This window comes from Felis catus, chromosome C2 (genome assembly GCF_018350175.1).
Source record: "Felis catus isolate Fca126 chromosome C2, F.catus_Fca126_mat1.0, whole genome shotgun sequence".
NCBI lineage: Eukaryota > Metazoa > Chordata > Mammalia > Carnivora > Felidae > Felis > Felis catus.
The window spans coordinates 83,469,807-83,495,147 of NC_058376.1; the positions used below are offsets into that span (position 1 = coordinate 83,469,807).

General features: G+C 40.2%; 1 protein-coding gene across 4 annotated transcripts in view; it reads left to right on the forward strand.

The window, feature by feature from the left end:
• Positions 1–6,093: 6,093 nt before the first annotated feature.
• KLHL6 (kelch like family member 6) overlaps positions 6,094–25,341 on the forward strand; it is a 217,883-nt gene continuing 198,635 nt past the window's right edge. The window contains exons 1-3 of one of the 4 annotated variants that reach the window (XM_045037211.1): positions 6,398–6,521; positions 6,957–7,112; positions 7,203–7,266. In XM_045037211.1, coding sequence (XP_044893146.1) covers positions 7,232–7,266 — 35 coding nt within the window. In that variant the 5' untranslated portion in view covers positions 6,398–6,521; positions 6,957–7,112; positions 7,203–7,231. Of the gene's footprint in view, positions 6,367–6,397; positions 6,522–6,956; positions 7,113–7,202; positions 7,267–25,341 lie in introns of those variants that run through there. The other 3 variants (XM_045037214.1, XM_045037212.1, XM_045037213.1) reach the window with 3 other exon arrangements.

The following is a 25,341-nucleotide window of genomic DNA, read 5'->3' on the forward strand; positions in this document are numbered from 1 at the left end:
ACATTTTTAATTTAGAACAGTCTATTTTCAAATAATATTACACTGCTTCATGTGTAATGTAAGAAACTTATAACAGTATACTTCCATTTCCCTTTTTTTGTCATTTGTGCTATTATAATACATTTTACTTCTACATGTATTATAAACTCTACAATATCTTGGGGAGTATTTTTGCTTTAAATAGTTAATTATCTTTTATAAGAATTAAAATATGAAAGAGTCTTTTATATTTACCCACATATTTACCATTTTTGGCATTCCTTATTCTTTATGTCAATTTAAGTTTCCATCTGGTATAATTTTCCTTTTGTTTGAAGAAATTTTTTTTTTTTAACATGTATTCTATGACAGGTCCACTGGTGGAAAATTCTCTCAGCTTTTGTTTCTCTAAAAAAGTTTTATTTAACTTAATTTTGAGGGGATATTTTCAGGGTACAGAATACAGAATATAGAATTTCCTGGATACAGAATTCCAGGTTGACTTTTTTTTTTTTTTTGCTTGCCTTTTTATTTTTAAATTTATTTAAATTTATTTTTATTTTTTTAAGTTTATTTATTTATTTTGAGAGATTGCATGCGTATCCATGGGGAAGGGGCAAAGGCAGATTGAGAGAGATAGAGATAGAGATAGAGAGAGAGAGAAAGAGAGAGAGAGAATCCCAAGCAGGCTCTGCATTGGGAGCACATACCAATCCCAAGAACCTCGAAATCATGACCTGAGCTGAAATCAAGAAAGGGACCCATAACCAACTAAGCCACCTAGGGGCCCCTTGCTTTTTTTTTTTTTTTTAAATTGACACACAGCATTACATTAATTTCAGGTATACATAGTGATTCAACAACTATATGCTATGCTTACAAGTATAGCTACCATATATCACCATAAAATGCTATTACAATAGTATTGACTATATTCCCTATGCTGCACCTTTCATCCCTATGGCTTATTCATTCTGTAACTAGAAGCCTGTGCTTCTCCCTTTCACCTATTTTGTCCATTCCCCTACCCCCGCTAACCCTGCAACTATCAGTTTGTTCACTGTATTTATGGGTCTGTTTCTGCTTTTGTTTGTTCATTTGATTTGTTTTTTAGATTCCACATACAAATGAAATCATATGGTATTTGTCTTTCTCTGACTCATTTCACTTAGCAATAATACTTTCTAGTTTCACCTACACTGTTGCAAATGACAAGATCTCATTCTCTTTTTTAATGGCTCAGTAATATTCCATTGTATATATTTACCACCACTTCTTTATCCATTCATTGTTCAGTGAATACTTGGGTTACGTCTACTTTTTGGCTATTGTAAGTAATGCTGCAATAAACATAGAGGTACATATATCTTTTCAAATTAGTGTTTTTGCTTTCTTTGGGTAACCACCCAGTAATGGAATTACTGGATTGTATGAGATTTCTTTCTTTCTTTCTTTCTTTCTTTCTTTCTTTCTTTCTTTCTTTCTTTTTATTTATTTATTTTGACAGAGAGAGAGAGACAGACACAGAGACAGAGACAGAGACAGAGAAAGCGCTCATGAGTGGGGGAGGGGCAGAGAGAGAGGGAGAAAAAGAATCATAAGCAGGCTCAGTGCTGTCAGTGTAGAGCCCTATGCTGGGCTTAATCCCACCAACTGTGATGTCACAACCTGAATGAAATCAAGAGTGGGATGCTCACCTGATTGAGCCACCCAGGCACCCCAAATTACTGGATTGTATGACATTTCTATTTTTCATTTTTTTTGAGAGAGCGAGAGAGAGAGAAAGAGGGAGAGAGAGAATCCCAAGCAGGCTCTGTGTTGAGCACAGAGCCCAACTTGGCCTGGATTTCATGAACTGTGAGACTGTGAGATCATGACCTGAGCTGAAATCAAGAGTTGGACGCTTACCTGACTGAGCCACCCTGGTGCCCCAGGTTCTCTGAAACTATTTTTAGTTCCCTGAACTCTGAAGCAATAGATTCTTTGTTGTCTTCTATGCTTTTTTCAAGCCCAGCGACTAATCGTATGACTATTATTCTAAATTCTTGTTCAGTTATATTGTTTATATCTGTTTTGAACAATTCTTTAGCTGTCATTTCTTCCTGGAATTTCTTTTGAGGAAAATTCTTCCATTTCATCATTTTGGCTAGTTTTCTGTCCCTTATGTGCTTCAAAAGCTTGTTATGTGTCCTGCTCTGCCTATTTTAAAACTGGAGTTGAGGGGCAGCTGACTCAGTAAGTTGTCTTTTTATTTTTTTGGTTTCCTTTGCTGCGCAAAAGCTCTGTATTTTGGTGTAGTCACAATAGTTTATTTTTGCTTTTGTTTCCTTTGCTTGAGGAGACCGATCTAGAAAAATACTGCTAAGGCCAATATCAAAGGGATTATTGCCTATTTTCTTTTTTTTTTTTTTAATTTTTAATGTTTATTTATTTTGGAGATAGAGACAGTGTGTACATAGAGGAGGGGCAGAGAGCGAGGGAGACAGAATCTGAAGCAGGCTCCAGGCTCTGAGCTGTCAGCACAGAGCCTGATGCGGGGCTCAAACCCACCAGCTGTGAGATCATGACCTGGGTCGGAGTTGAATGTTTAACCAACTGAGCCACTCAGGTGCCCCTGATTACTGCCCATTTTCTTCTAGAAGTTTTATGGTTTCAGGTCTCACACTTAGGTCTTTAATCCATTTTGAGTTAATTTTGTGTAGGGTGTTAGAAAGTGGTCCAGTTTCATTCTTTTGCATGTAGCTGTCCTGTTTTCTCAGCACCATTTATCGACGAGACAGTCTTTTCCTTATTATATATTCTTGCCTTTTTTTTTCATAGATTAATTGACCATATAAACATGGGTTTATTTCTGGACTCTCTATTTCTGTTCCATTGATCTATGTGTCTATTTTTGTGCCAGTACCATACTGTTTTGATTACCATAGTTTTGTAGTATATCTTAAAATCTGGGAATGTGATACTTTCAGCTTTGTTCTTCATTTTCAAGATTTCCTTGGCTATTCATGGTCTTTTGTGATTGAAATTGAAGTTTTAGCATTATTTTTTCTAGTTCTATGAAAAATGCTGTTGGTATTAATAGGTTGATTTTTCAAAAAAAATTTTCAGCACATTATAGATGTCTTAGTTTGTGATAAGAAGTCACTGGTCACTCTATTTTTCCCCCCTCTGGATAAAATGTGTGCTTCTTTGTCTACTTTTTATTTTTTATTTTTATATTTTTAAAAGTAAGTTCTACTCCCAATGTGGGGCTTGAACTCATGGCCCTGAGATGAAGAGTCTCACACTTCATGACTGAACCGGCCAAGTACTTCTCTCTACTTTTTTTTTTCTCTCTACTTTTAATATTTTCTTCTTTTCACCTTTTTTCAGCAATTTATGATATGCCTTGCTTTTATATATTTTTAAATGTGTGTGTATATAGGGAGGGGTTACTGTGTGTGTGTGTGTGTGTGTGTGTGTGTGTGTGTGTGTGTGTGTGTATTTGTCCTGCATGGGGGTTTGTTGGGATTCTTGGCTCTGTGAATTTAGAGTTTTCATTAAATTTGGAAAATTTCAGCAACTTTTCCATTTAATATTTTTTCTGTCACTCTCTCACTTTTTCCTCTTGTACTCCTATTATATATATATATATATATATATATATATATATATATATATATATTAGACTACTTGCTATTATAGGTCACAGAGATTCTGTTGTGGTTTTTTGGGGCCTTTTTCTCTCTCTGTGCTTTAGTTTAGATAGCTTTCACTATTATGTCACCAAGGTCACTGATCTTTTCTTCTGCACTGCCTCATCTTTTGTTAATCTCTTTCAGTAAATTTTATTTCAGATATTGTATTTTTCATCTCTAGAATTTCTATTTTGTTCTTCTTATATCTTCCATTTCTCTCTGTATTATACTCATTTTTATTTTAAATACTTGAACATAGCTATACTTGTTTTAGTGTACATATTTGACAAATCCATCCCCTCTGTTATTTCTAAATTGTTTTTAACTGACTGATTTTTCTCCTTGTCATGGTTCAATTTTTTTAAAGGTTTCTTTGCATATCTTGTAATACTTGATTGGATGTTGGACATTTTGACATTTGCTGAGCATGGGATTTTACTTTCTTTCTTTAAAGAATGTTGGTTACCAGCCTTTGTTCTGGTAAGCAGTTGAATTATTGGAAGATCAGTTTGATGCTTTTGAGGCTTATTTTATTTTATTTTTTTCAACGTTTATTTATTTTTGGGACAGAGAGAGACAGAGCATGAACGGGGGAGGGGCAGAGAGAGAGGGAGACACAGAACCGGAAGCAGGCTCCAGGCTCTGAGCCATCAGCCCAGAGCCCGACGCGGGGCTCAAACTCACGGACCGTGAGATCGTGACCTAGCTGAAGTTGGACGCTTAACCGACTGAGCCACCCAGGCGCCCCTGAAGCTTATTTTAAAGTTTTGTTATTATAGGTCTAGAGTAGCCTTTATTCTAGGACTAGTGTAGTTCTGCTTGTGAGATGTGACCCTTTTGGATTCTTTACTGAATGTCTCAGGTGTTCAGTGAGGCTTCTACACCCTGACTGATCAAAACTCAAATGTATCCTGGATCTGGGTAAGCTCTGGCAGTTTTTCAGGTGGTAACCACTGATTTTAATTTCCCAGGATTCTTGAGAGGATTAAATTAAGTTGTGCACATATGAAGACTATTGCAGGGGGTTGTGATTAGGAATGGGTACATGAGGGATTTCTGGAGTGCTAGCAATATATTTTTTGATGTGGGTGATGGTTACATGTTCACTTTATAACTATTTGTTAAACTAAACATATTCTTGCTGTATATTATACATCACAATAAAAATTTAAAGGAATAATGTAATAAAGTGCTGACATCTACTTAGAGCTTAATAAATGTTAGTCAGCCTGATTAAATGAGATAAGATATAGAAAATGCCGGCACAGAATTCAATGTATAGGGGATTCAGGATCCTTTCCTGTAAATAAACTTCTCATGCAGGTAAAACCTATATGAAGACGAGTACACAAAACATAAACACACAACTCAATGAGTTTTTCCCTATGTGAATACACCCAAGTAACCAAGTATGTCAAGAAACAGAACTGAATTGTTAATGTGCAAGGATATGGAATGGAATTTTTCTAGTGTCTCAGAAGTTTGGCCAAATTCCCAAAGCTGTGATAAGTACCTCCCGCTTTCTAAAGAATGTCATTATACATACCTTCAGAGCTTCTTAAAAGAAGACAGAGCTGGTGCTTTGACTATCAGCTCGCCCTCCATCTCCAGCCTCTTAGGAAATCGGGATTTCAAAGGTGGCTTATCTCAGAGTCTGCCTATGAGGGTGTGATGTGATTAAGTGATGGGCTGACAAGTCATCACAGCCCCTGTGCTTCTCGGCAGCCAGAGCTGGAGACTAAGAGAGTTTTGGGGGAGCCTGACATACAGACCCCGGAGTTCAGAGTTTGAGGGGGAGGGTGGTAGTGGGGTTAGGGGTGTTCCTAATGAAATAAACATTGGTGCTTGCTTGCTGCTGGGAGTATTGTGAAAGTAAGAGGCAGGCTAGAGCAGACGGTGATGGAGGGGCAAGGAGAGAGGGCAGCAGTTTGGTGGCATACGGATGTGTAAGGTCCTCGGCCAAACGGAGTGAGCGGAAAGCAGTGGGCTTTGAGCTGTCCTGACGGGGTCCTGTCCTAGAGGGCTATCTGCCAGGACTCTAGGAGTATGACAAAGTGGGGAGGGAGGTTTGCCTCCGGGGGTCAGGAGCCAAGGGGTGGATCACAATAAATTAGAGAGGACCTCATCCACATCAGGGAACCATGCACTGCCAAGGTACCACAGGGCCCCGAAGAACCCACAAACGCTTCCTTGCTAGAAGACCTAGTATTTGAAGTTCTCATCAAGTACTCATGGACGTGACTACGCTCTCCCCGGCTGGGCCTAAGCCACACCACAGGAGAGACGGCCATTCAGGCGAACGGGGCCGCTCTTCTCGCTCTGCCCGCAACCCCTCGCCTCTGCTCCCCGCGCATGGGCAGCCCACGGAAGGGGGGGGTGGGGCTGGGGGTAGGGGGAGCGTGTGGGGAACCCGGCGCCCTCCGCCTCCCCCCCACCTCACCGGGGGCCGTTGTGCTCGTTCGCAGCGCTCTCCCTGGCCTCTAGACCCTATGTCGACCTCCTGGCGGCGTGTGGTGGCGAGGGTCGTGCAGCCACGCGCGCAACCTTGGCGGGGCCGCGTGTTTCTCTCGGCCCTCTGTGGTGACCCCGAGCGCTTCGGGTCTCGGCTCAGGTGCCCCCCCAGCGAACGCGTGGTTTCCTTTTCCCAGCTACCCCTCCCCCAGGCGGCCGCGGCGATGCGGTGTCCGAGCAGCCGGGAGCAGTAAGTAAGGTAGGCACGCCGGTGCCGTCATCTCACTGCGCGCTGGGAGCTGAGGTGGCGGGCGCACCACGTGTCACCTTTGTCGGGTTGCACGCGGCTGTGTGAGCGATGGTGGTGGGCAGAGCCAGCCAAAGATGGCGCTTTGGCCATCTTTGGGAGCTACGGTGTGTGGCCGATATGTGTGTATGGTTCGCTTCCCTTTCTGCCGGAGAAGCGAACTTCCGGGCAACACAGGGTGCTCGGTAAAACTTCGAGGAGACGAGGGAGGCAAAGGGAAGGCCTCTCGCACCACGGGGCATCACGATGCCCTAGGCTTGCTCATACGGCACCCCACCTCCATGCCCTGGCGTCTCTGAATACCTTCCTGCCAGTGGGGGACAATCGGTGGCAGTGACCTGTGTAGTGGAGAGGAGGAGGGAGGGGAGGGGGGGAAGGAAGGGAAGGGTGGAGGGAAGGGGGACCTAACACTTGAATATCGGCTGATGTTAGTCAAGAGATCACAAACTGTACCCTTCTAAGTTAAAAGATCTTTCCCTTTCTCCCCCTCTCTCTGCTCCCCCCCCCCCCCAAAAAACCCCAAATAACTTAAAAAAAAAAAGACCCTTCCCTTTCTACAAGCCAATCCTGCAGGAGCCAGGAGAGGTGGATGAGGTAGCAAGAAAGAGAAATTGCAGACCACACATGCCTTCTTACCCAATGTGGATTCTCCAGCCACAAGTCAGACCTGAGGAGTGGGGAAAAGTATTGAGTTCAATGTGAGGTTTTTTTTTTTGTTTGTTTGTTTACTATGGACTGGATTTTTTTTAAGGTCCTCAAATGAAATTGTTCCTATAATCCTTCCACAGATCCTGGAAAACTTCCAGATCTTCCTGGGATGTTGGTTGTCCAGGGGCTTAAAAAGGAGATCCGGTAAGGCATGTTAAAAGACATTGTTAGACAAAGCCATTTCCTGTTTGTACCTCTTGAGTGCAGTCCAGTGTGTGTGTGTGTGTGTGTGTGTGTGTGTGTGTGTGTGTGCCCTTTGCTTCATCTAGGCTGTGGCAGAGTGTGAATTTCTCCTCCTCTGTTAGATGCACTTTTCCAGAGATTAGAAGTCACTAAGTCATGTTTCTCTCCTGTGGACAGCCCTAGGTAAATGCAGGTAGATTTTTTTCTGTCTTCTTGGATTTATCAATCATTGAAGTATTCTGTATGTGAAGTTTTTCCTGATGACACTGTTTAAAAATATATAGTTCTTTTCCCACCAGTTGCATTTTAAATTCATGCCTTCTCTATAGGGAAGGCATCCTGGGCCCCTTCATAATTGGTGATGCAATTAAATTCATTAGTAACAGATGTACAGGTTAGTGACCACATGATGGCATCATTGGTATTTCTGTATTTATCTCAGGATTTGTAAAATAAAACCCATGGAAACTAAATATTCATTATATTTCAGTAGAAAATAATTAAGTTTAGGGTGCCTGGGTAGCTCAGTCGGTTAAGCATTCTACTCTTGATTTCAGCTCAGGTCATGATCTCTTGGTTTGTGAGATTGAGGCCAGGTTCTGAGGCCAGATTTTGGTTCTGTGCTGACAGCCTCACAGTGTGGAGACTACTTGGGATTCTCTCTCTCCCTTTCTCTCTGCCCCTCCCCCTGCTCTCTCTCTCTCAAAGTAAATAAATAATTTTTTTTATTTAAAAGAATAAAAATTAAGTTTGTTATATGTCATTCTTCTCATCACTCCTGGTATGGCTGCTCCCTTGGATTCAGTCCCCTCTGTCTGGAAAGGTGGGGGGGGCTAGCAGTCAACAGTGGTCTTTTGGAGTTGCCAGATCCACCCCCTTCGGTATCTTTCTGTTCGGTTTAGCACTCAGGAATGGGCCTTCAGGATGACCTATTTCATTAGTTTTGAATTTTCTTTCCCAACTCTGGAGGGATGCACTTGGTTCTCTCCATGGCAGAGAGATTGGCCTCTTTGCAGGGGTCTTAGGGGGGAATGGATGGAAGAGATGAGAGAAGGCAGACTGGCAGGAATTGATAGAACAAGAGAAAGAGTTTGTGAAAAGGGTGTCAAGGAGACAGAAAGAAGATACAGGGAAAGGGTTTGGAAAGAGGACCAAGACAGGTGCATGAAACTTTTGACTGGAAGTGGTGTTACATCAATTAAAACACCAGTATTTGGGTACTTAAAAAGTACAGTGTTGAACATTTATATAATCACAATTGCAAATCTTTCCAGAAAGTTCTCTATAGGTGGCCAGTAATAGGGAATATAATTTTGATTACTGCATCTTTTGGTCTCAAAGGTTTATGTCTTCTGATTTTTTTTAATGAACTTTGGGGTTTGTCATATTTCGATCCTGCAATTCCACGATAAAGTGGAAGGAATTTCTGAAAGGTTTTGAAGTCAGACAGACCTGAGGTGTCTGTCTGCTATTATTAATTGCAAACTTCAGCCCATTTCATAACTTCTCTGAGCCTTAATTTCTCCATCCACAGCTATCTACCTAAGGTAGAAACTATTAAGCAATTAAATGCAAATACAAAATGGAATGCTTAAAAACACTGAGCACACTACCTGGCACATGGCAAATAAGTGCTTGATAGGTGGTTAAAATTGTAAATAGTGTTGTATATAGTATTAGTTTGATTAATTATTTCTGTAGCTGTAGTTTTTGGCATTTCTAAGGTTTTCAAGTCTTGTTTGTCTGAACTATTCAAAACCATACTACTATAAAAGCTTTTGCCCAGAATGCAAATTTCCTTAGTGCTATATTCCTAGAAGTGAAATGATTAGGTCAAAGGTGTAAACAGCTTTGTAGCCTGCTATGGTGCTTAGAGACCTTGGACCAATATGAAATGCAAATGCAATATCTGGGTGTATTTGTTTCCAAAGTCTAGTTGATAATGATACGTTTAAAATATTTAAATTTGTGATAGGTGCTGAAAACTTCTCTCGTATAAAAGATTCAAATCTTCATATTAAAAAAAATTATTTATTTTTGAAAGAGAGAGCGAGCAGGGGAGGGGCAGAGAGAGAGGGAGACAGAGAATCCCAAGTAGACTCTCCTCTGTCAACACATAGCCTGATGTGGGGCTCGAACTCACAAACTGTGAGATCATGACCTGAACCGAAATCAAGAGTCGGACACTTAAATGATGAGCCACCCAGATGCCCCTCATTTTTCTTCAGTAGTCATAAATTTATCTATCATACGTTAAAATAAAAATTTAAAAACATTTGGTTCTCTAACACAACTGCTTTATTATTATTATTTTTTAAAATTTTAACTTTTTTCTGGATTTTTATTTTTAAATTATTCATTTTTTTTTTTTTAATTTTAGCTAGTTAACATACAGTGCAGTATTGATTTCAGGAGTAGACTTCAGTGATTCATCACTTACATACAACACCTGGTGCTCATCAGAACAAGTGCCCTCCTTAAATTTTTTTTTAATGTTTATTTCTTTTTGAGAGCAAGAGAGACAGAGTATGAGTGGGGGAGCGGCAGAGAGAGAGGGAGACACAGCATCTGAAACAGGCTTCAGGCTCTGAACTGTCATCACAGAGCCTGATGAGGGGCTCGAATTCACAGTCCTCAAGATCATGACCTGAGCCGAAGTCGGATGCTTAACCGACTGAGCCACCAGGTGCTCTGCAAGTGCCCTCCTTAATACTCATCACCCATTTAGCCCATCTCCCACTCACCTCCCTCCATCAATCCTGTTTGTTCTCTATAGTTATGAGTCTCTTGTGGTTTGTTTCCCTCTCTTCTCTCTACCCCCTTCCCATATGTTCATTTGTTTCTTAATTTCCACATATGAGTAAAATCATATGGTATGTCTTTCTCTGATTGACTTACTTTGCTTAGCATAATACATTCTAGTTCGATCCACATCATTGTAAATGGCAAAATTTCATTCTTTTTGATGAATGAGTAATATTCCATTGACTATGTACTACATCTTCTTTATCCATTCATCAGTTGAGGGACATTGGAGTTCTCTCCATAGTTTGGCTCTTGTTGAGAATGCTGCTATAAACTTTGAGTTGCATGTACCCCTTTGAGTCTGTATTTTTGTATCCTTTGGGTAAATACCTAATAGTGCAATTGCTGGATCACAGAGTAGTTCTATTTTTAGTTAAAAAATTTTTTTAATGTTTTATTTATTCTTGAGAGAGACAGAGACAGAGACAGAGCATGAGCGAGGGAGGGGCAGAGACAGAGTGGGACATAGAATCCAAAGCAGGCTCCAGGCTCTGAGCTGTCAGCACAGAGCCCAACACCAGCCTCGAACTCACAAGCTGTGAGATCATGACCTGAGCTGAAGTCAGATGCTTAACCGACTGAGCCGCCCAAGTGCCTCTTTTAGTTTTTTGAGGAACCTCCATACTGTTCTCCAGAGCGGCTGCATCAGTTTGCGTTCCCACCAATACATCTGCAGCTTTAAACAGTTAACACTGGGTATTAAAGATTTATTAATCCATTTGCCAAGATTTATTAAATAATGTTTCATTGTGTTATTATTTTGTACGGTTGGTGCTTATGGTCTAGTATTTTGAGTCTATTTCTAGGAGCTTGATTCACTTTCATTTGTCATTTTTTCCCTGATTATACTCCCATATCACAGCTGATTATGATTGTCTATTTAAATGATAATATTCTTTCTAACTTTATTTTATTAAAATTCATTAAGGACTTTTAGTTTTTTGGAATATGATATTTTAATTGTTATCTCCTGCAATCTGTATTTAACTTTGTGTGAATGTTCATCCTATTTTTGTTTATCTGTATGTTCTAATTTTTTCCATAGTGAACATGGAGAAACAGTATACATTTAAAAATAAGAAAAATATGATATAAAAGATCTTTAGTGGTAATGAAATGCAAGAGGGCAGTAGCATGATTGTAACTTCATGACTAAGTGTTGATTTAAATAGGCAGAGAAACGTGGGTCATTGTCTCACTGGTTTCTGTACACAGATTCTCCAAGCTCTCCTGTTTGTTGAGGGCTGGTACATTTTATTGTTAACTACAACTCTCAGAGAATCACATTAAGACTTGCATGACCAGGAATAGTCTTGGCACAGTATAGGTAGTTTGTTTGAATTTGCTAAACACCTAATAATGCCATCTTGGTATTTGTTCTTTTCTTTTATTGTGTTGACTAATAACAAATACCATGAATTAAATAAAAGGGTGATTCTTGTCTGATTTCTTTTTTTTTTTTTTAATATTTATTTTTGAGAGAGAGAGAGAGATGCAGAGAGAGAGGGAGAGTGAGAGAGAGAATCCCAAGCAGGGATTGGGCGTGGAGCCCAATGCGGGGCTAGAACCTACGAACTGTGAGATCATTCCCTGAGCTGAAATAAGAGGCCATGTGCAACTGACTGAGTCACCCAGGTGCCCCTGATTTCTGTTTTTGATTGAAATGAGATGACTTTGCTTCCAGCCATGATAGAGTAAAATAGGGACTAGATTTACCCTCCAGATTTAAACAGCTAGAACTCTGGACAAAATATATAACAGTTTTGGGAACGTGGACAGCAGATAGAACAGATCTGTGATCCCTGAGAGAAGGAAAACAAATGAGATGAATTTTACAATTGACTCAGCATACTGCCTGGATGGACTCAGTGCAGGGAAAAGAAACTCTCAGGCTATAAATATAAATTGGAGTTCAGAGAGGTTAACGCAGCTAGAGTTTTGGGGCTTTGTAAAGGAGAGGAGGATACTGTACAAAGAGAGAGTTCTGAATATTTATAGAGAGACCCCTTTAAGTCTTTGGTTGAGTGGTCTACACATTTGTAAGAGGAAACTACTGAGGCCATGGAAAGGATCACCAGAAAGCAGTAAATCAAACAATTCTTGGAGCTCACATGGAGCTGGTAATAGTTGGTGTTTCAGCAGCCAGAGTAGAAAGATCTCATAATTTCCTTCATGGCACCAGGTAGACATCTCAGAAAGGTATTTCCTTAGCAGTAAGGCTAAATTAGTTAGCCCTAGACTAAGCTAAAGGCTGCTCTGGCTTCAAAGGAAGCTTTGAAAAGAACAAACTGATGCTAAGTAATGTGACTACACCAGAACACAATCCAGAACCAATTGAGGAAATTCAACAAAATCTAGCACTAAAATTCATAAGGTCAGGCATCCAACAACAACAACAAGAACAACAACAACAAAAACCAGGTGGGAAAATATGACTTATAAACAAGAGAAAAGTCAACCAATAAAAACAGTCTCAGAAATGACAGACATGATGGAATGAGAAAATGTTAAAACAGCTTTTATAAATATACTCCATATTTTCGAGAAGGTAGAGGGAAAACCTGAGACAGAAATTTAAGATACAAAATTGAAGTTCCAAATGGAAATTCTAGGGATGAAAATATATAAATGAAAAATATAGTAGATAAGGTTAGTTACTATACAAATAAAATCCGTGAATCTGAAATCATAGTAATTCAAATTCAAAGTGAGGCACAGAGAGAAAAAATACTGAAAATATATGAACAGATTGATTATGGTTTGTGAGATAGTATAAACAGTCCAGCATACATGTAATTGGAAGCCCAGAAAGAGAAGTGGGGAGGGGTTAAAGGAGGAAACAGGAAAAAATAATTGCAGAAACAATGGCTAAAATTTTTCCAAATTTGATGGAAACTATAAATAAACCTGTGTACAAAGAACCCCAAACAGAACAAATGTCAAGAAAACCACACCATGGCATATTGTAATAAAATTTCTGAAAACCAGTGTAAGGAGAAAAAAAAAAAAGCAGTCTTAAAAACTGGTAAAAAGGACAAATTACATAAAGAGGAACAAAGATAAGATTGAGAGTAAAGTTTTTATCAGAAACTATGCAAACTAATATCTGTGTAACTACTTACAAATTTCCTGTTGATCATTCCATTTAATAGAATATAATAGTTCTTCCTAAATTAAAAAAACAAGATTTTCCTTCTCTTTTGTGATTTTACTTACAAAATTCAGCTGACTTTGAAATTTGCTAATTCAAATATTGATGATTTCTATAGTTTTTTATTTCTATAGTTTTAAATTCTACTTTTTCATTTGCCTTAAACATTATTTTTCTTTACTTATTTTGATTTTCTCCATTTCAGTTTTTAAGAATATTTATAAAGTCAGTTTAATAAATTCTTGTTTTCTATTTCTTTTTAAGATTATTTATTTATTTTTTAATTTGTATTATTAAAAATTTTTTGTGTGTGTGTTTATTTTTGAGAGAGAGAGACAGAGTGTGGGTAGGGGAGGTGCAGAGAGAGATGGGGAGACACAGAATCTGAAGCAGGCTTCAGGCTCTGAGCTGTCAGCACAGAGCCTGATGTGGGGCTTGAACTCACAGACTGCAAGATCATGACCTGAGCCAAAGTCGGACGCTCACCCGACTGAGCCACCCAGATGCCCCCAAGATTTTATTTTTAAGTAATCTTTACATACCCAACATAGGGCTCCATCCCACAACCCTAAAATTAGGAGTCACACACTCCACTGACTAAGCCAGCCAGGTGCCCCAATTACCAATTTTTTTTTAAATGAGAACATTTAAGATCTTAGCAAATTTCAAATATAGAATACATAACTATTAACTATGATCATAATGTGCAGTACCTTCCTAGAACTTATTCATCTTACGATTGTATCCTTTGACCCGTATCTCTCCATTTCCCCCAGCTTGAGCCTCTGGCCACCACTATTCTACTCTCTGTTACTGTGAGTGTGGCCTTTTTAGAATCTATAGAAAGTGAGATCATGTAGTATTTGTCTTTCATTTTCTGACCTATTTCACTTCATATAATGCACTTAAGGCCAATCTATGTTGTTGCAGTTGGCAACATTTCCTTCCTTTATATGGTTGAATAATATGCCATTGTATGTGTATGTGTTTGTGTGTGTATGTATGTGTGTAGTGTGTATCTCCATTTTCTTTATCCATTCATTGATCAATGGACATTTAAGATGCTTCCATGTCTTGGCTATTGTGAATAAAACTGCAATGAACATAAGGGTGCGAATATCTCTTTAAGATGGCGATTTTATTTCCTTTGAATATATACCCAGAGGTGGAATTACTGGATCATATGGTAGTACTATTTTTAATTTTTTAACGAACCTCCATACTGTCTTCCATAGTGATGGTACAGATTTATATTCCCAGCAACAGTGCACAATGGTGCTAACACTTGTTACCTTTTGTCTTCTTGAGAATGGACATTTAACAGGTGTGAGGTGATACCTCACTGTGATTTTGATTTGCATTTCCCTGATGATTACTAATGATGAACATCTTTTCACGTACCCGTTGGCCATCTGAATGTCTTCTTTGGAAAAATGTCTCTTTGGGTCCTCTGCCCATTTTAAAATCAGATTATTTGTGGGTTTTTTTTTTTGTGATTGAGTTGTATGAGTTCCTTATAGATTTTGGACTTTAACACCTTATCAGATATATGGTTTACAAATATTTTCTCGTGTTCTATAGATTGCCTTTTCATTTTGTTGATTGTTTCTTTTACTGTGCAGAAACTTTTAAATTTTATGTAAGTCCTATTTGTTTATTTTTGTTTTCATTGTTTGTGCTTTTGGTGTCATATTCAAAAAGTTGTTGCCAAGGCCAATGTCAAAGAGATTTTCCCCTATGTTTTCTTTAGGAGTTTTATGGTATCAGATCACACATTTAAGTCTGGAATACATTTCAAGTTAATTTTTGTGAGTGACGTAAGATAGGAGTCCAGTTTATTTTTTTTGCGTGTGAATATTCAGTTTTCCCAGCACTCCTTATTGAAGAGACCATTCTTTCCCTATTGAGTATCCTTGGCTCTGTTGTCAAATATGAGTTGACTGCATATGTATAGGTTTAGTTTTGGACTCCTGATTTTTTAAAAGATAATCTCTGCACCCAAGGTGGAGCTTGAATTAATGACCTGGAGATCAAGAGTCATATGCTCTACCGACTGAGCCAGCCAGGTGCCCCTGGGCTCCTGATTTTGTTGTATTGTTTTGTTATGCATCTGTTTTTATGCCAGTAAAATGCTTTTTTGATTACTATTGCTTTGTTATATAGTATGAAATCAGGAAATGTGATGCTTCCAGCTTTATTCCTTTTTCTCAGGCTTGTTTTGGCTATTCAGAGTCTTTTGTGGTTCCATATGAATTTTAGGATTGTTTGTTCTACTTCTGTGATAAATGCAGCTGGAATTTTGATAGCGATTGCATTGAATCTGTAGATGGCTTTGGGTAGTGTGGACATTTTAATAATATTAATTCTCCCAATCTGTGAACATAGAATATCCATTTATTTATATCTTTTTCAGTTTCTTTGTTTGATGTCTTATGGCTTTCAGGTCTTTGTACTTTGTGCTGAGCTGTCAGCACAGAGCCTGATGTGGGGCTCAGACTCACAGACTGCAAGATCATGACCTGAGCTGCAGTCAGACGCTTAACTGACTGAGCTACCCAAGTGCCCCTGCAGTTATTTTTTTAAAATACTTTGTCCTTTAACCTTTATACTAGAGTTAAATGGTTAATACATAACCATATTGCCGTATTATTCAGAATTTGACTATATACTTACCTTTACCGGTATGTTGTACATTTTCATATATTTCAATGTTATTAATAGTGTCCATTCATTTCAACCTGAAGAACTCCTTTCAGCATTTCTTGTAAGGCAGTTCTAGTGTGATGAACTCTCTCAGCTTTTGCTTGTCTGGGGACATCTTTTTCTCTCCTTTGTAAGGACAGCTTTGATGGGTAAAGTATTACTGGTTGGCAGTTTTTTCTTTCAGCATGTTGAGTATATCATCCCACTTTCTCCTTGCCTTTACAATTTCTTCTGAGAAATCCACTGGTAGCCTTGTAGTAGTCCCCTTGCATGTGAGGAATTTTCTTTCTTGTTGCTTTTAAAATTTTCTCTTTCTCTTTCTTTTTTTTTTTTTAATGTTTATTTATTTTTGGGAGAGAGAGAAAGAGAGACAGAGTGTGAGTGGGGTAGGGTAGAGAGAGAGGGAGACACAGAATCTGAAGCAGGCTCCAGGCACTGAGCTGTCTGCACAGAGTCCACTGTGGGGCTCGAACCCACAAACTGTGAGGTCATGACCTGAGCTGAAGTCAGACACTTAACTAACTGAGCCACCCAGGCGCCCCAAAATTTTCTCTTTGTTTTTCAAATTAGACTGTTTTGTTATAATATGTCTTGAATAAAATCTTTCTGAGTTGAAATATTTTGGGGACGTATGATCTTCATGAACTTGTATGTCTAAATCTCTCCCTAGGTTTGGTAAGTTCTCAGTCATTATTTATTTGAATAAACTTTCTGCCCCCCCCCCCCCCCCTTTTCTTCTCCTGGGACTCCAGCAATGCACCAAATGTTTTCTTTAACGCTGTTCCATAGTTCACCTGGGCTTTCTTCACTGTTTTTCATTCTTTTTTTCTTTGTTCTTCTCTGTATAATTTCAAATGACCTGTCTTCTACTTCACAGATTCTTTTTTTGATCCAGTATGCTGGTGATGCTCCTTATTGTGTTTTCATTTCATTCATTGTATTCTTTTTAAACATATTTTTTTAATGTTTATTTATTTTTGAGAGAGAAAGAGAGAGAGACAGAGAGAGACAGAGTGTGATCGGGGGAGGGGCAGAGAGAGAGAGGGAGACACAGAATCTGAAGCAGGCTCCAGGCTCTGAGCTGTCAGCACAGAGCCCGATGTGGGTCTTAAACTCATGGACTGCAAGATCATGACCTGAGCTGAAGTCAGACGTTTAACTGGCTGAGCCACCCAGGTGCTTCATCATTCATTGTATTCTTTACCTCTAGAGTTTCTGTTTGTTCTTTTCTGTGATTTCTGTCTCTGTTAAATTTCTAATTTTGTTCATGTATTGTTTTCCTGATTTTGTTGAATTATCTTTCTGTGTTTTCTTATAGTTCACTGAGCTTCCTTAAAACAAATATTTTGAATTCTTTATTGGGCAAATCCCAGTTCTCCATTTCTTTGGGGTCATTTACTGGAAAATTATTGTACTTCCTTTGCTAGTATCATGTTTCCTTGATTAAAAAAAATTTTTTATGTTTATTTTTTTATTTTTGAGAGAGAGAGAGAGAGAGAGAGACAGAGTGTGAGCGGGGGAGGAGCAGAGAGGGAGAGAGAGAGAGAGAGTGAGAGAGAGAGAGACAGAATCCGAAGCAAGCTCCAGGCTCTGAGCTGTCAGCACAGAGCCTGACGTGGGCTTGAACCCATGAACTGGGAGATCATGACCCGAGCTGAAGTCGGACGCTCAACCGACTGAGCCACCCAGGTGCCCCTTATGTTGCCTTGATTTAAAAAATTTTTTTAAACTTATTTATTTTTGAAAGAGAGACAGAGAGAGCAAGTAGGGGAGTTGCAGAGAGCCAGGGAGAGAGAATCCCAAGGAGGCTCTGCACTTTCAACATGGAGCCGACATGGGGCTTGAACTCACAAACTGTGAGAGCATGACCTGAGTTGAAACCAAGAGTTGGGTGCTTAGTGGACTGAGCCATCCAGGTGCCCCTGTTTCCTTGATTTTTTAATATTTCCTGAAGTTTTGCATTGCTACCTTCACATTTGAAGAAGCAGTCACCTTCAGTCTTTACTGACTGGTTTTGGGAGAGAAGTACCTTTTGTCAGCCCTGTTAAGGATTTCTGAGGCTTTCTCAGATCTTTTCTATGGATATCCCTTTATTTTTTATTTAAAAAAATTTTTTTTAAACGTTTTTATTTATTTTTGAGACAGAGGGAGACAGAGCATGAATGGGGGAGGGTCACAGAGAGAGGGAGGCACAGAATCTGAAACAGGCTCCAGGCTCTGAGCCATCAGCCCAGAGCCTGACGCGGGGCTCGAACTCACGGACCGCGAGATCGTGACCTGGCTGAAGTCGGACGCTTAACCGACTGCGCCACCCAGGCACCCCACTATGGATATCCCTTATACACATTTCTTGTTCCCTCTTGGGCTTGGGTGGGATTCTTAAGATTGTGTGCGAAGCCAGGCTAGGTGCTGACAGCCTTCTGTTTGCTTTCCCTGGGGTGGTGCTGAATGCTTAAATTTGTTTGCTTTCACCTAATCCTGCAGAGCTGGCCAGCTTTCTGTGTGTGCTCACTAGCTCTCTGCAAAGGCTCACTCACTGCCCTTCAGGGCACAAACAGAGAGCTGGCCAGGGGGTGTGGAGCTTTGCAGGTCCCTGTGGGGCCAGTTGGGGGGCCTCAGGTGAGGCATGCCCAAGAGCTCACAGGTGGGTTTTTTGATGGAATACATGACACAATTAATAAAATCTCTGTCCCTTTGATGCTCTTCAAGAGCATCTTGTCAGCTGGCCTACCAGCTACTCTCTGATCCCCAGTCATTAGTACTCTTCGGTATTTTGGATGGGTGAGAAAGAAGTGGGACCCTTTAGCAGCATCATGCACAGCTGGGGACTCTGGGCACTTACACACTCACTTTCCCCTGTGGGAGAAATCATGAGCTGAATAGGTCACTCATGACACTGAAATGTGCTGCCTTGAGGGAGGAGTGGTAAAGAGAAACTGTTTCCTCTTACCCTCATCAGTGTGTCCAATACAGATATTTTCTTGCTTCAACCGTCTGTTGGAACTTCTCCATTTGATTCCTGGACTTCCAGAAAGTCACTCTTGTCCATGAGTGATTGTCAGAACTCCACTTCTTTAGAGGGGAGTTGTTAGAAAACTCTTATTTTACCATTTTGATTACTTCACTCTGTGTGTTATGGTTAGAAACATTGGAAAGCATTAGTCAACCTATATAGGTGCTTAACATATCAGAGAAAGAAAGAGCAGACCCAAGAACTCAGCAAGCATAAATTGTGGAAATTTAGTGTTAATTGTTGTTGCCAGTTGCCTTCCATAATTTAATAGGCCTTGAGGGCCTCATGATTATTTGAAAGAAAACTTACTTCAGAGTTCCAGAAACTCCCTCAAACTTGCATAAGCTAAAAACAGACACAAGACTACAAGTGTTTCATAGAACAAAAGGTTTAGAGAGAGCCCCAAGAGGTACCAGGTTGGATTCTGGAAAGCCACCAGAAACCATGCTGTCTCTTCCTCTGTACCTCTCTTTGTGAGGCCCCATAGCCTTTTAGTTCTGTTCTCTTTGAGAGCGTGCTTTGTTCTTTTCTTTCCTTTGCTTTTCTGTCTGCTCAGCCTCCCATCCATCCTCTTTAGTATCCATACAGCCTGATTAGAATGGCTATATTCAATTCCAAGTTTCCATAAAAGAATCTGATCAGCCCAGCTTGGCCAGGTCTCTGTCCTTGGACCACTTAAATGTGTCTGGGAGAATGAAATCAACAAGAACTTACCTATGGAAATTATGCCAATAGGAAAGAGCAGTTCTCAGAGGAGAATTCCCAAAGAAGTCTCTTATAATCATATATCATTGATGTTCATTACAAGAATTTATCATCAAGAGAAAGATCATTACAAAATAATTAATAACTGACTTTTTTTTATTTTAGAGAGAGAGAATGAGTATGTGAGCAGGAGAGAGGGGCAGAAGAAGAGAGAGAGAATCTTATGCCCCCTCCACGCTGAATGTGGAACCTGACATGGGGCTCGATCCCGTGACCCTGGGATTATGACCTAAGCCGAAATCAAGAGTCAGATGCTCAAGTGACTAAGCCACCTAGGTGCTCCAATAATTGCCTTATTCTAAAAAGGGATATGAGGCAGCTAAATCTTAAAGTATGCAAAGATGCAGACTTTAATATAGTAAGCCTGGAAAATACATAAATTTAGTATTAATATGTTTTACTCCAAAATCATTAAAAAGTTCAAGTGTGGCTTAGTTTAAGTTATTGTTGTTTTACTAAAGCCAGACAACTGGGTTGTAAAGTAAAGTTTTGTATTTTGTAAAGTATTGTAAAATAAAGTTTTACTCCCAGTGATTACAGATAAGTGTGGAGATTTTAAAAAGTGAGTGTTTGGCTGGTTTGTTTCTTTTTACTTAAACACAGTCTGTATTTTAGCCAAAATTATATTAGTAAGAAAATGTGATAAAAGGGTGCTGGGATGGTTTAGTTGGTTAAGTGTCCAACTCTTGATTTTGGCTCAGGTCATGATCTCACTGTTGTGGGGTCCAGCCCTGTGTTGGGCTCCCTGCTGGGCATGGAGCCTGCTTAAGATTCTCTCTCATCTCTCTCTCTCTCTCTCCCTCTCTCTCTTTCTCTCTCTGCTCCTCCCCAAGTCAAGTGAGCTGTCTCTCTCAAAAAAAAAAGTGATAAAAATAAGAACTAGTAAATCATTTTGAATTTAACAGAGAGAGCTGGTTTTAGATATTTAAAATATCTTGGTCAATTATAATGTTCTGGTTAACGAATTGTTGAAATTTCGTAAGGAAATGAAACCCAGTTCTCTGGCTTTACCAGGTGTTTCTATATTACTGTAGACTGTGGCTAATCGTACCCCATAGCATGAATATTAAATGGTTTAGGCTACATATCTTGTTTTACTGCCGAGTAGGGGAACTGAAATGCGGAACAGATCATTACTCTGGATAGGAAACAATAAAAAGGCAAATCAACGTTGTTCTTGACTTGGTCCTTTGCATTGTTTTTATACTTTTACTGGAAATGTTTTATAGAAATGCCCTTTTGGATCACCATTTAGTTAATCAGTAAATACATGTCTGATATAGTGCAAGCCCTGCCTGGAACTGAATGTTTCTTTTCCCCTGGGGAAAGGCCTTATAGCCTGAGTTCATTTGCATATGACTTCAGGTGGCTGGGAAAGGGAGAGAGTGCTGCCTTGGGGACCAGGCTTCCCACATTTGAAAGGGACTATATTCTCCAACAGGCAACGGGTGCATGCCCTTTTGTGCCATTATAATTAGAAGGTAGGAACGTTAAGGAAGGAGGGGGTTAAGTAACAACAACTTTATTATAAGCTCAACAAGTTGAGCTGCTTGCAATCGCTGGGTGAGATGGGGCTTACGGGTAGGCTCAGCTTGGGGCATGAACAAATAACTGCAAACTAGGTTCTTGGGTAGCTTAGCCTCTTGGGTCTCTATGTGAGGGGAAGTAAAAATTTGGAGGATTGGCCCTTCCTGGGGAAGAACCACAAGAGGATAAAAAGGTGGGCTCCTGCCAATTTCACTTGAGCTCAGAGTTCATCCTAAAGAGCCCAGCCCTGCAGGGATCAGCCATTGCCTTTTCTCCAGACAAAGAAAGAGCTCAGAGATGGCTAGAGGGATTCTGCCAATAGGGAGAGCAATAGGGAGGGAGCACGCAAGCAGTTATAGTCAGAGAGTAGAAACAATAGTGTGAGAATTGGTGGCTCTTCCTCGCTGGGGCATCAGCAAGATCAGTGAGGGAGACTCCCAGAGTGGCTGCGCATTTTAAGTGAGGCAGCAAGAAGATGCCTGTACCTACAGTTCTGCCCACTCCCCTTTCTACTGGATCATTCCCATCTACTTACAAACTGGGTACAATGTCTCCCATCTTTAAAAAAGTCTTCACTGACTTCTTCATCCCCCATCAGCTGTCAGACCATCACTCTGCCTTTCTTCCCAGAGAAACAACTCAAAAGAGTCACCTACACTCTGCCTTTAGATTTTTACCTTCCTTAAGCCTATTTTTTAATCTTTAGGATGCTTTTAGCATTAAATAACAGAAAACTCAGCATCAACGGAGTATTTATGAGTTTAAATAACAAGAACCCCACAGTGGAGCAAGCTTCAGGCATGAATTCTGGCTCTGCTTTGTGGCAGTTCTTTTGACTTTGCTCTTCTTTTTGGCATTGGCTTTATCCTCAGGCTGGTATCCAGATGGTTTCTGCAGATCTAGGTGTCACATGCAGAAAATGACAATAGCCAATGGAAGAAGAGGAGCTGTCTTTTCCTCATGTCTCTTTTTAAGGAAAAAGAGGCCTCTACAGAAATTCTCCAAAAAACTTCCCCTCACATTTTGTTACAACAGAATGATATCACACGCCCATTCCTAAACATATCATTGCTAGAGGAAAGTAGATTATAGTGTTCGACTTGGACCAGTCAGAATTTACATTGGAGCTGGCCACAGGATTCTGTTTGAGAGAAGGGGAGAACAGATTCTGGGGAAGTATCTAACATGTCAGTTTAGCTCTTGTCCCCAACACTACACTGAAATGGAAGAGCACAAGGCAACCAGATTTCAGTGAGCTTTTCTTTATCTTCATCTTCCTCCACTTTTAGCAACATTTGACTACTTGAGTACACTTTAACCTCTGCTACGTCATGTTATCTTGGTTTTTATTTTCCCTCTAGTTGTTTTTTTCTTGGTTTTCTGGGTCCACCAGATTGTAAAACAGGATTCATCTTTGTCTTCAGCTTTAGCTTCCCCTCACAATCAGATGATTTCAATGTTTCTTTTTTAAAAAGTATTATTATTATTATTATTATTATTATTATTATTATTATTTTAGTGTTTATTTTTAAGAGAGAGGGGTGAGCACAAGTGGAGGAGGGGCAGGGAGAGAGAGAGACACAGAATGCGAAGCAGGCTCCAGGCTCCGAGCTGTCAGCACAGAGCCCCACGTGGGGCTCCAACTCAGGAACCCTGAGACCATGACCTGAGCTGAAGTCAGACACTTAATCGCTTAATTGACTGAGCCACCCAGGAGCCCCAGATGTTTCTGATATTTCAAAGTGAGGAATGAGACTATTAGCCAGGACTTGTAAAGGAGGTGGCTAAGTATGGGCTTTATGTCCATTAGTTGATTACAAATCCAAACTTATAAAAGAGATTGAAGAGACCAAAGTGCATAGGAAATTGGAGAGAAAACTACTTTAGAGAGATCTGCAATATAACTTTCTCTCACAGTAGGGAGGCAGTGGGGATGCTTGGTCTTCTCTGCCAGTTTAGTGAAAGGGGCTTTATTGGGGAGCACTTGGAGAGTGGGGGCACAGAGGACTGGAGTTTAACTGTGGCTGGCTAGCTCCTCTGATAGCAAAGTAAAAAGGTGATGCTGTGTTGGGGATGGCTGCTCTCCCAGAGTTTTGGGCAAATGATGCTCAGGGCTTCCCATAGACCTTATATAGTACATATAGAGAGCAGGCATGGGGTTTTCTTAGATCCTGCTCCAGAGAGCTGCTTGTGGAAAAACACACAAACAAGCAAACCCTGGAAATATACCATTAGATTCTGGGGTGGTGAGGGGAGAGTTTTAAGTGACCAGCCCTAGGAGATGCATTTACTTACAAGGGAGCTGCAAGATTTCCTGAGCTGATGGAGCTCCAAAAAAGCCATAGAATAGTCCCAGGAGATAAAGAATAAGCTCTAAATACCTGCCAAGCCCAAGTAGCTTTGTTTAGTTCGTAAGTCAATTAAGATCTTTCCTTTTCTCCCTCCCCACTCGGCTTCAACCCTGGAGAAAGCAGAAGCAGAGAAATGGGACTGAAGGTTTTAGATGAGAGAAATAAAGAGCCAACTATACCCTTCTCCCACTGGAGGCAGCCAGGGTGGAGCACACCCAAGCTAGGGGGTGGTGGGGAAACTTCAACTCTTCATTGATTTGGAAGTTGTTATTACTTTGGACCACTTGTAATACTTACTGAAATGTAACTCTGTGTGTGTGTGTGTGTGTGTGTGTGTGTGTGTGTGTGTCTGACCAGGGGTAATTTGATGGCTTTTTATTAAGAATGTCAACAAAAGTCACAGAATTGCCTTTGATTTTATTCAAGGAGCAGGGCACAACAAGTCCCACCGAGGGGGGTGGTTTTAACAGGTAGTGGAGGAAAAGAATAAAATGGTTTTCTAATTATACCAAGTGCATCCCTCTTGCTGAATGTGTCATTAAGATAGACTTTTTCCTCTTTTATCCAACCTCTAAATGAGGTTGTGCCCAAGACCTGTCTTGGGTCTTCACCCTGTCTTTGTCTACATTTTCTTAATATGTTATCCCTTTCCATTTTATGGCTTTGACCCACTTTATGCTGATGACTTCCAAATGTGTACCAAATGTGTATCTTCAGCCCAAGCATTTTTTATGAGCCCCAGAATCACGAATCCAACTTGTTGCTTGTCTAATAGGCATTTAACATGCCCCAGATTTCCCTGTCCCATCTCCACCATTTGTTTTTCTCCAGTTCTTTCCTATAATTTTAAAGAGCATCACCTTTCAACCAATTGCTTAACCCCCAAATCTAAAAGTCATTTTGGATTTCCCCTTTTTCCTTATCCCCTACTTCTAGCCCATAACCAAGTCTTATCAGTTCTACCCAAAGAAAAATCCCTAGTCCATCCTCTTCTTTCCATCTCTACCATCATCCCCTCCTCCAAGTTACCGTCAGCTTTTCCTGGACTACTCCAAGTCCTCCTACCTGGTCTCTCTTCTTCCATCCTGTTCCTGTTTGGTCTGTTTTCTACTTCACCAGAGTGAATTTTGAACATTTAAGTCCAATCGTGTCACTGCTGTCCTTTCCTGTTTCATAAAAATAAAATCAAACTCCTAATCCTGGCCTATAGAAGCCTTTATGATCTAGCCTTTGTCTTCCTTTTTAAGTTCATATTGACCACCTCTTTGTTCACTGTGCTGCAGCCACTTTTCCTTGAATGGCCCAGTCTTCTGCTTACCTCAGGTACTTTGCACTTCTTGTTCCTTCTGCCTTGAATGCTTTTTTACTGACTCTGATAAGGCTGGATCTCTCTCAGACTTCATGTCTCTGCTCAAATGTCATCTCTTTGGGAAGGCTTTTCCTGAGCATCCCATCTAAAGTAGCTCCTTCTGAGTCCTCTGTTACTCTCTATCTGATCACTTAATTTCTTGGGGCACCTGGGCAGCTCATTCGGTTGGGCATCTGACTTTGGCTCAGGTCATGATCTCACCTCTCATGAGTTTGAGCCCCATGTTGGGCTTTGTGCTGACAGTTCGGAGGCTGGAGCCTGCTTCAGATTCTGTGTCTCCCTGTCTCTCTGTCCCTCCCCCACTTGCACTCTGTCTCTCTCTCTCTCTCTGTCTCAAAAATAAATAAACATT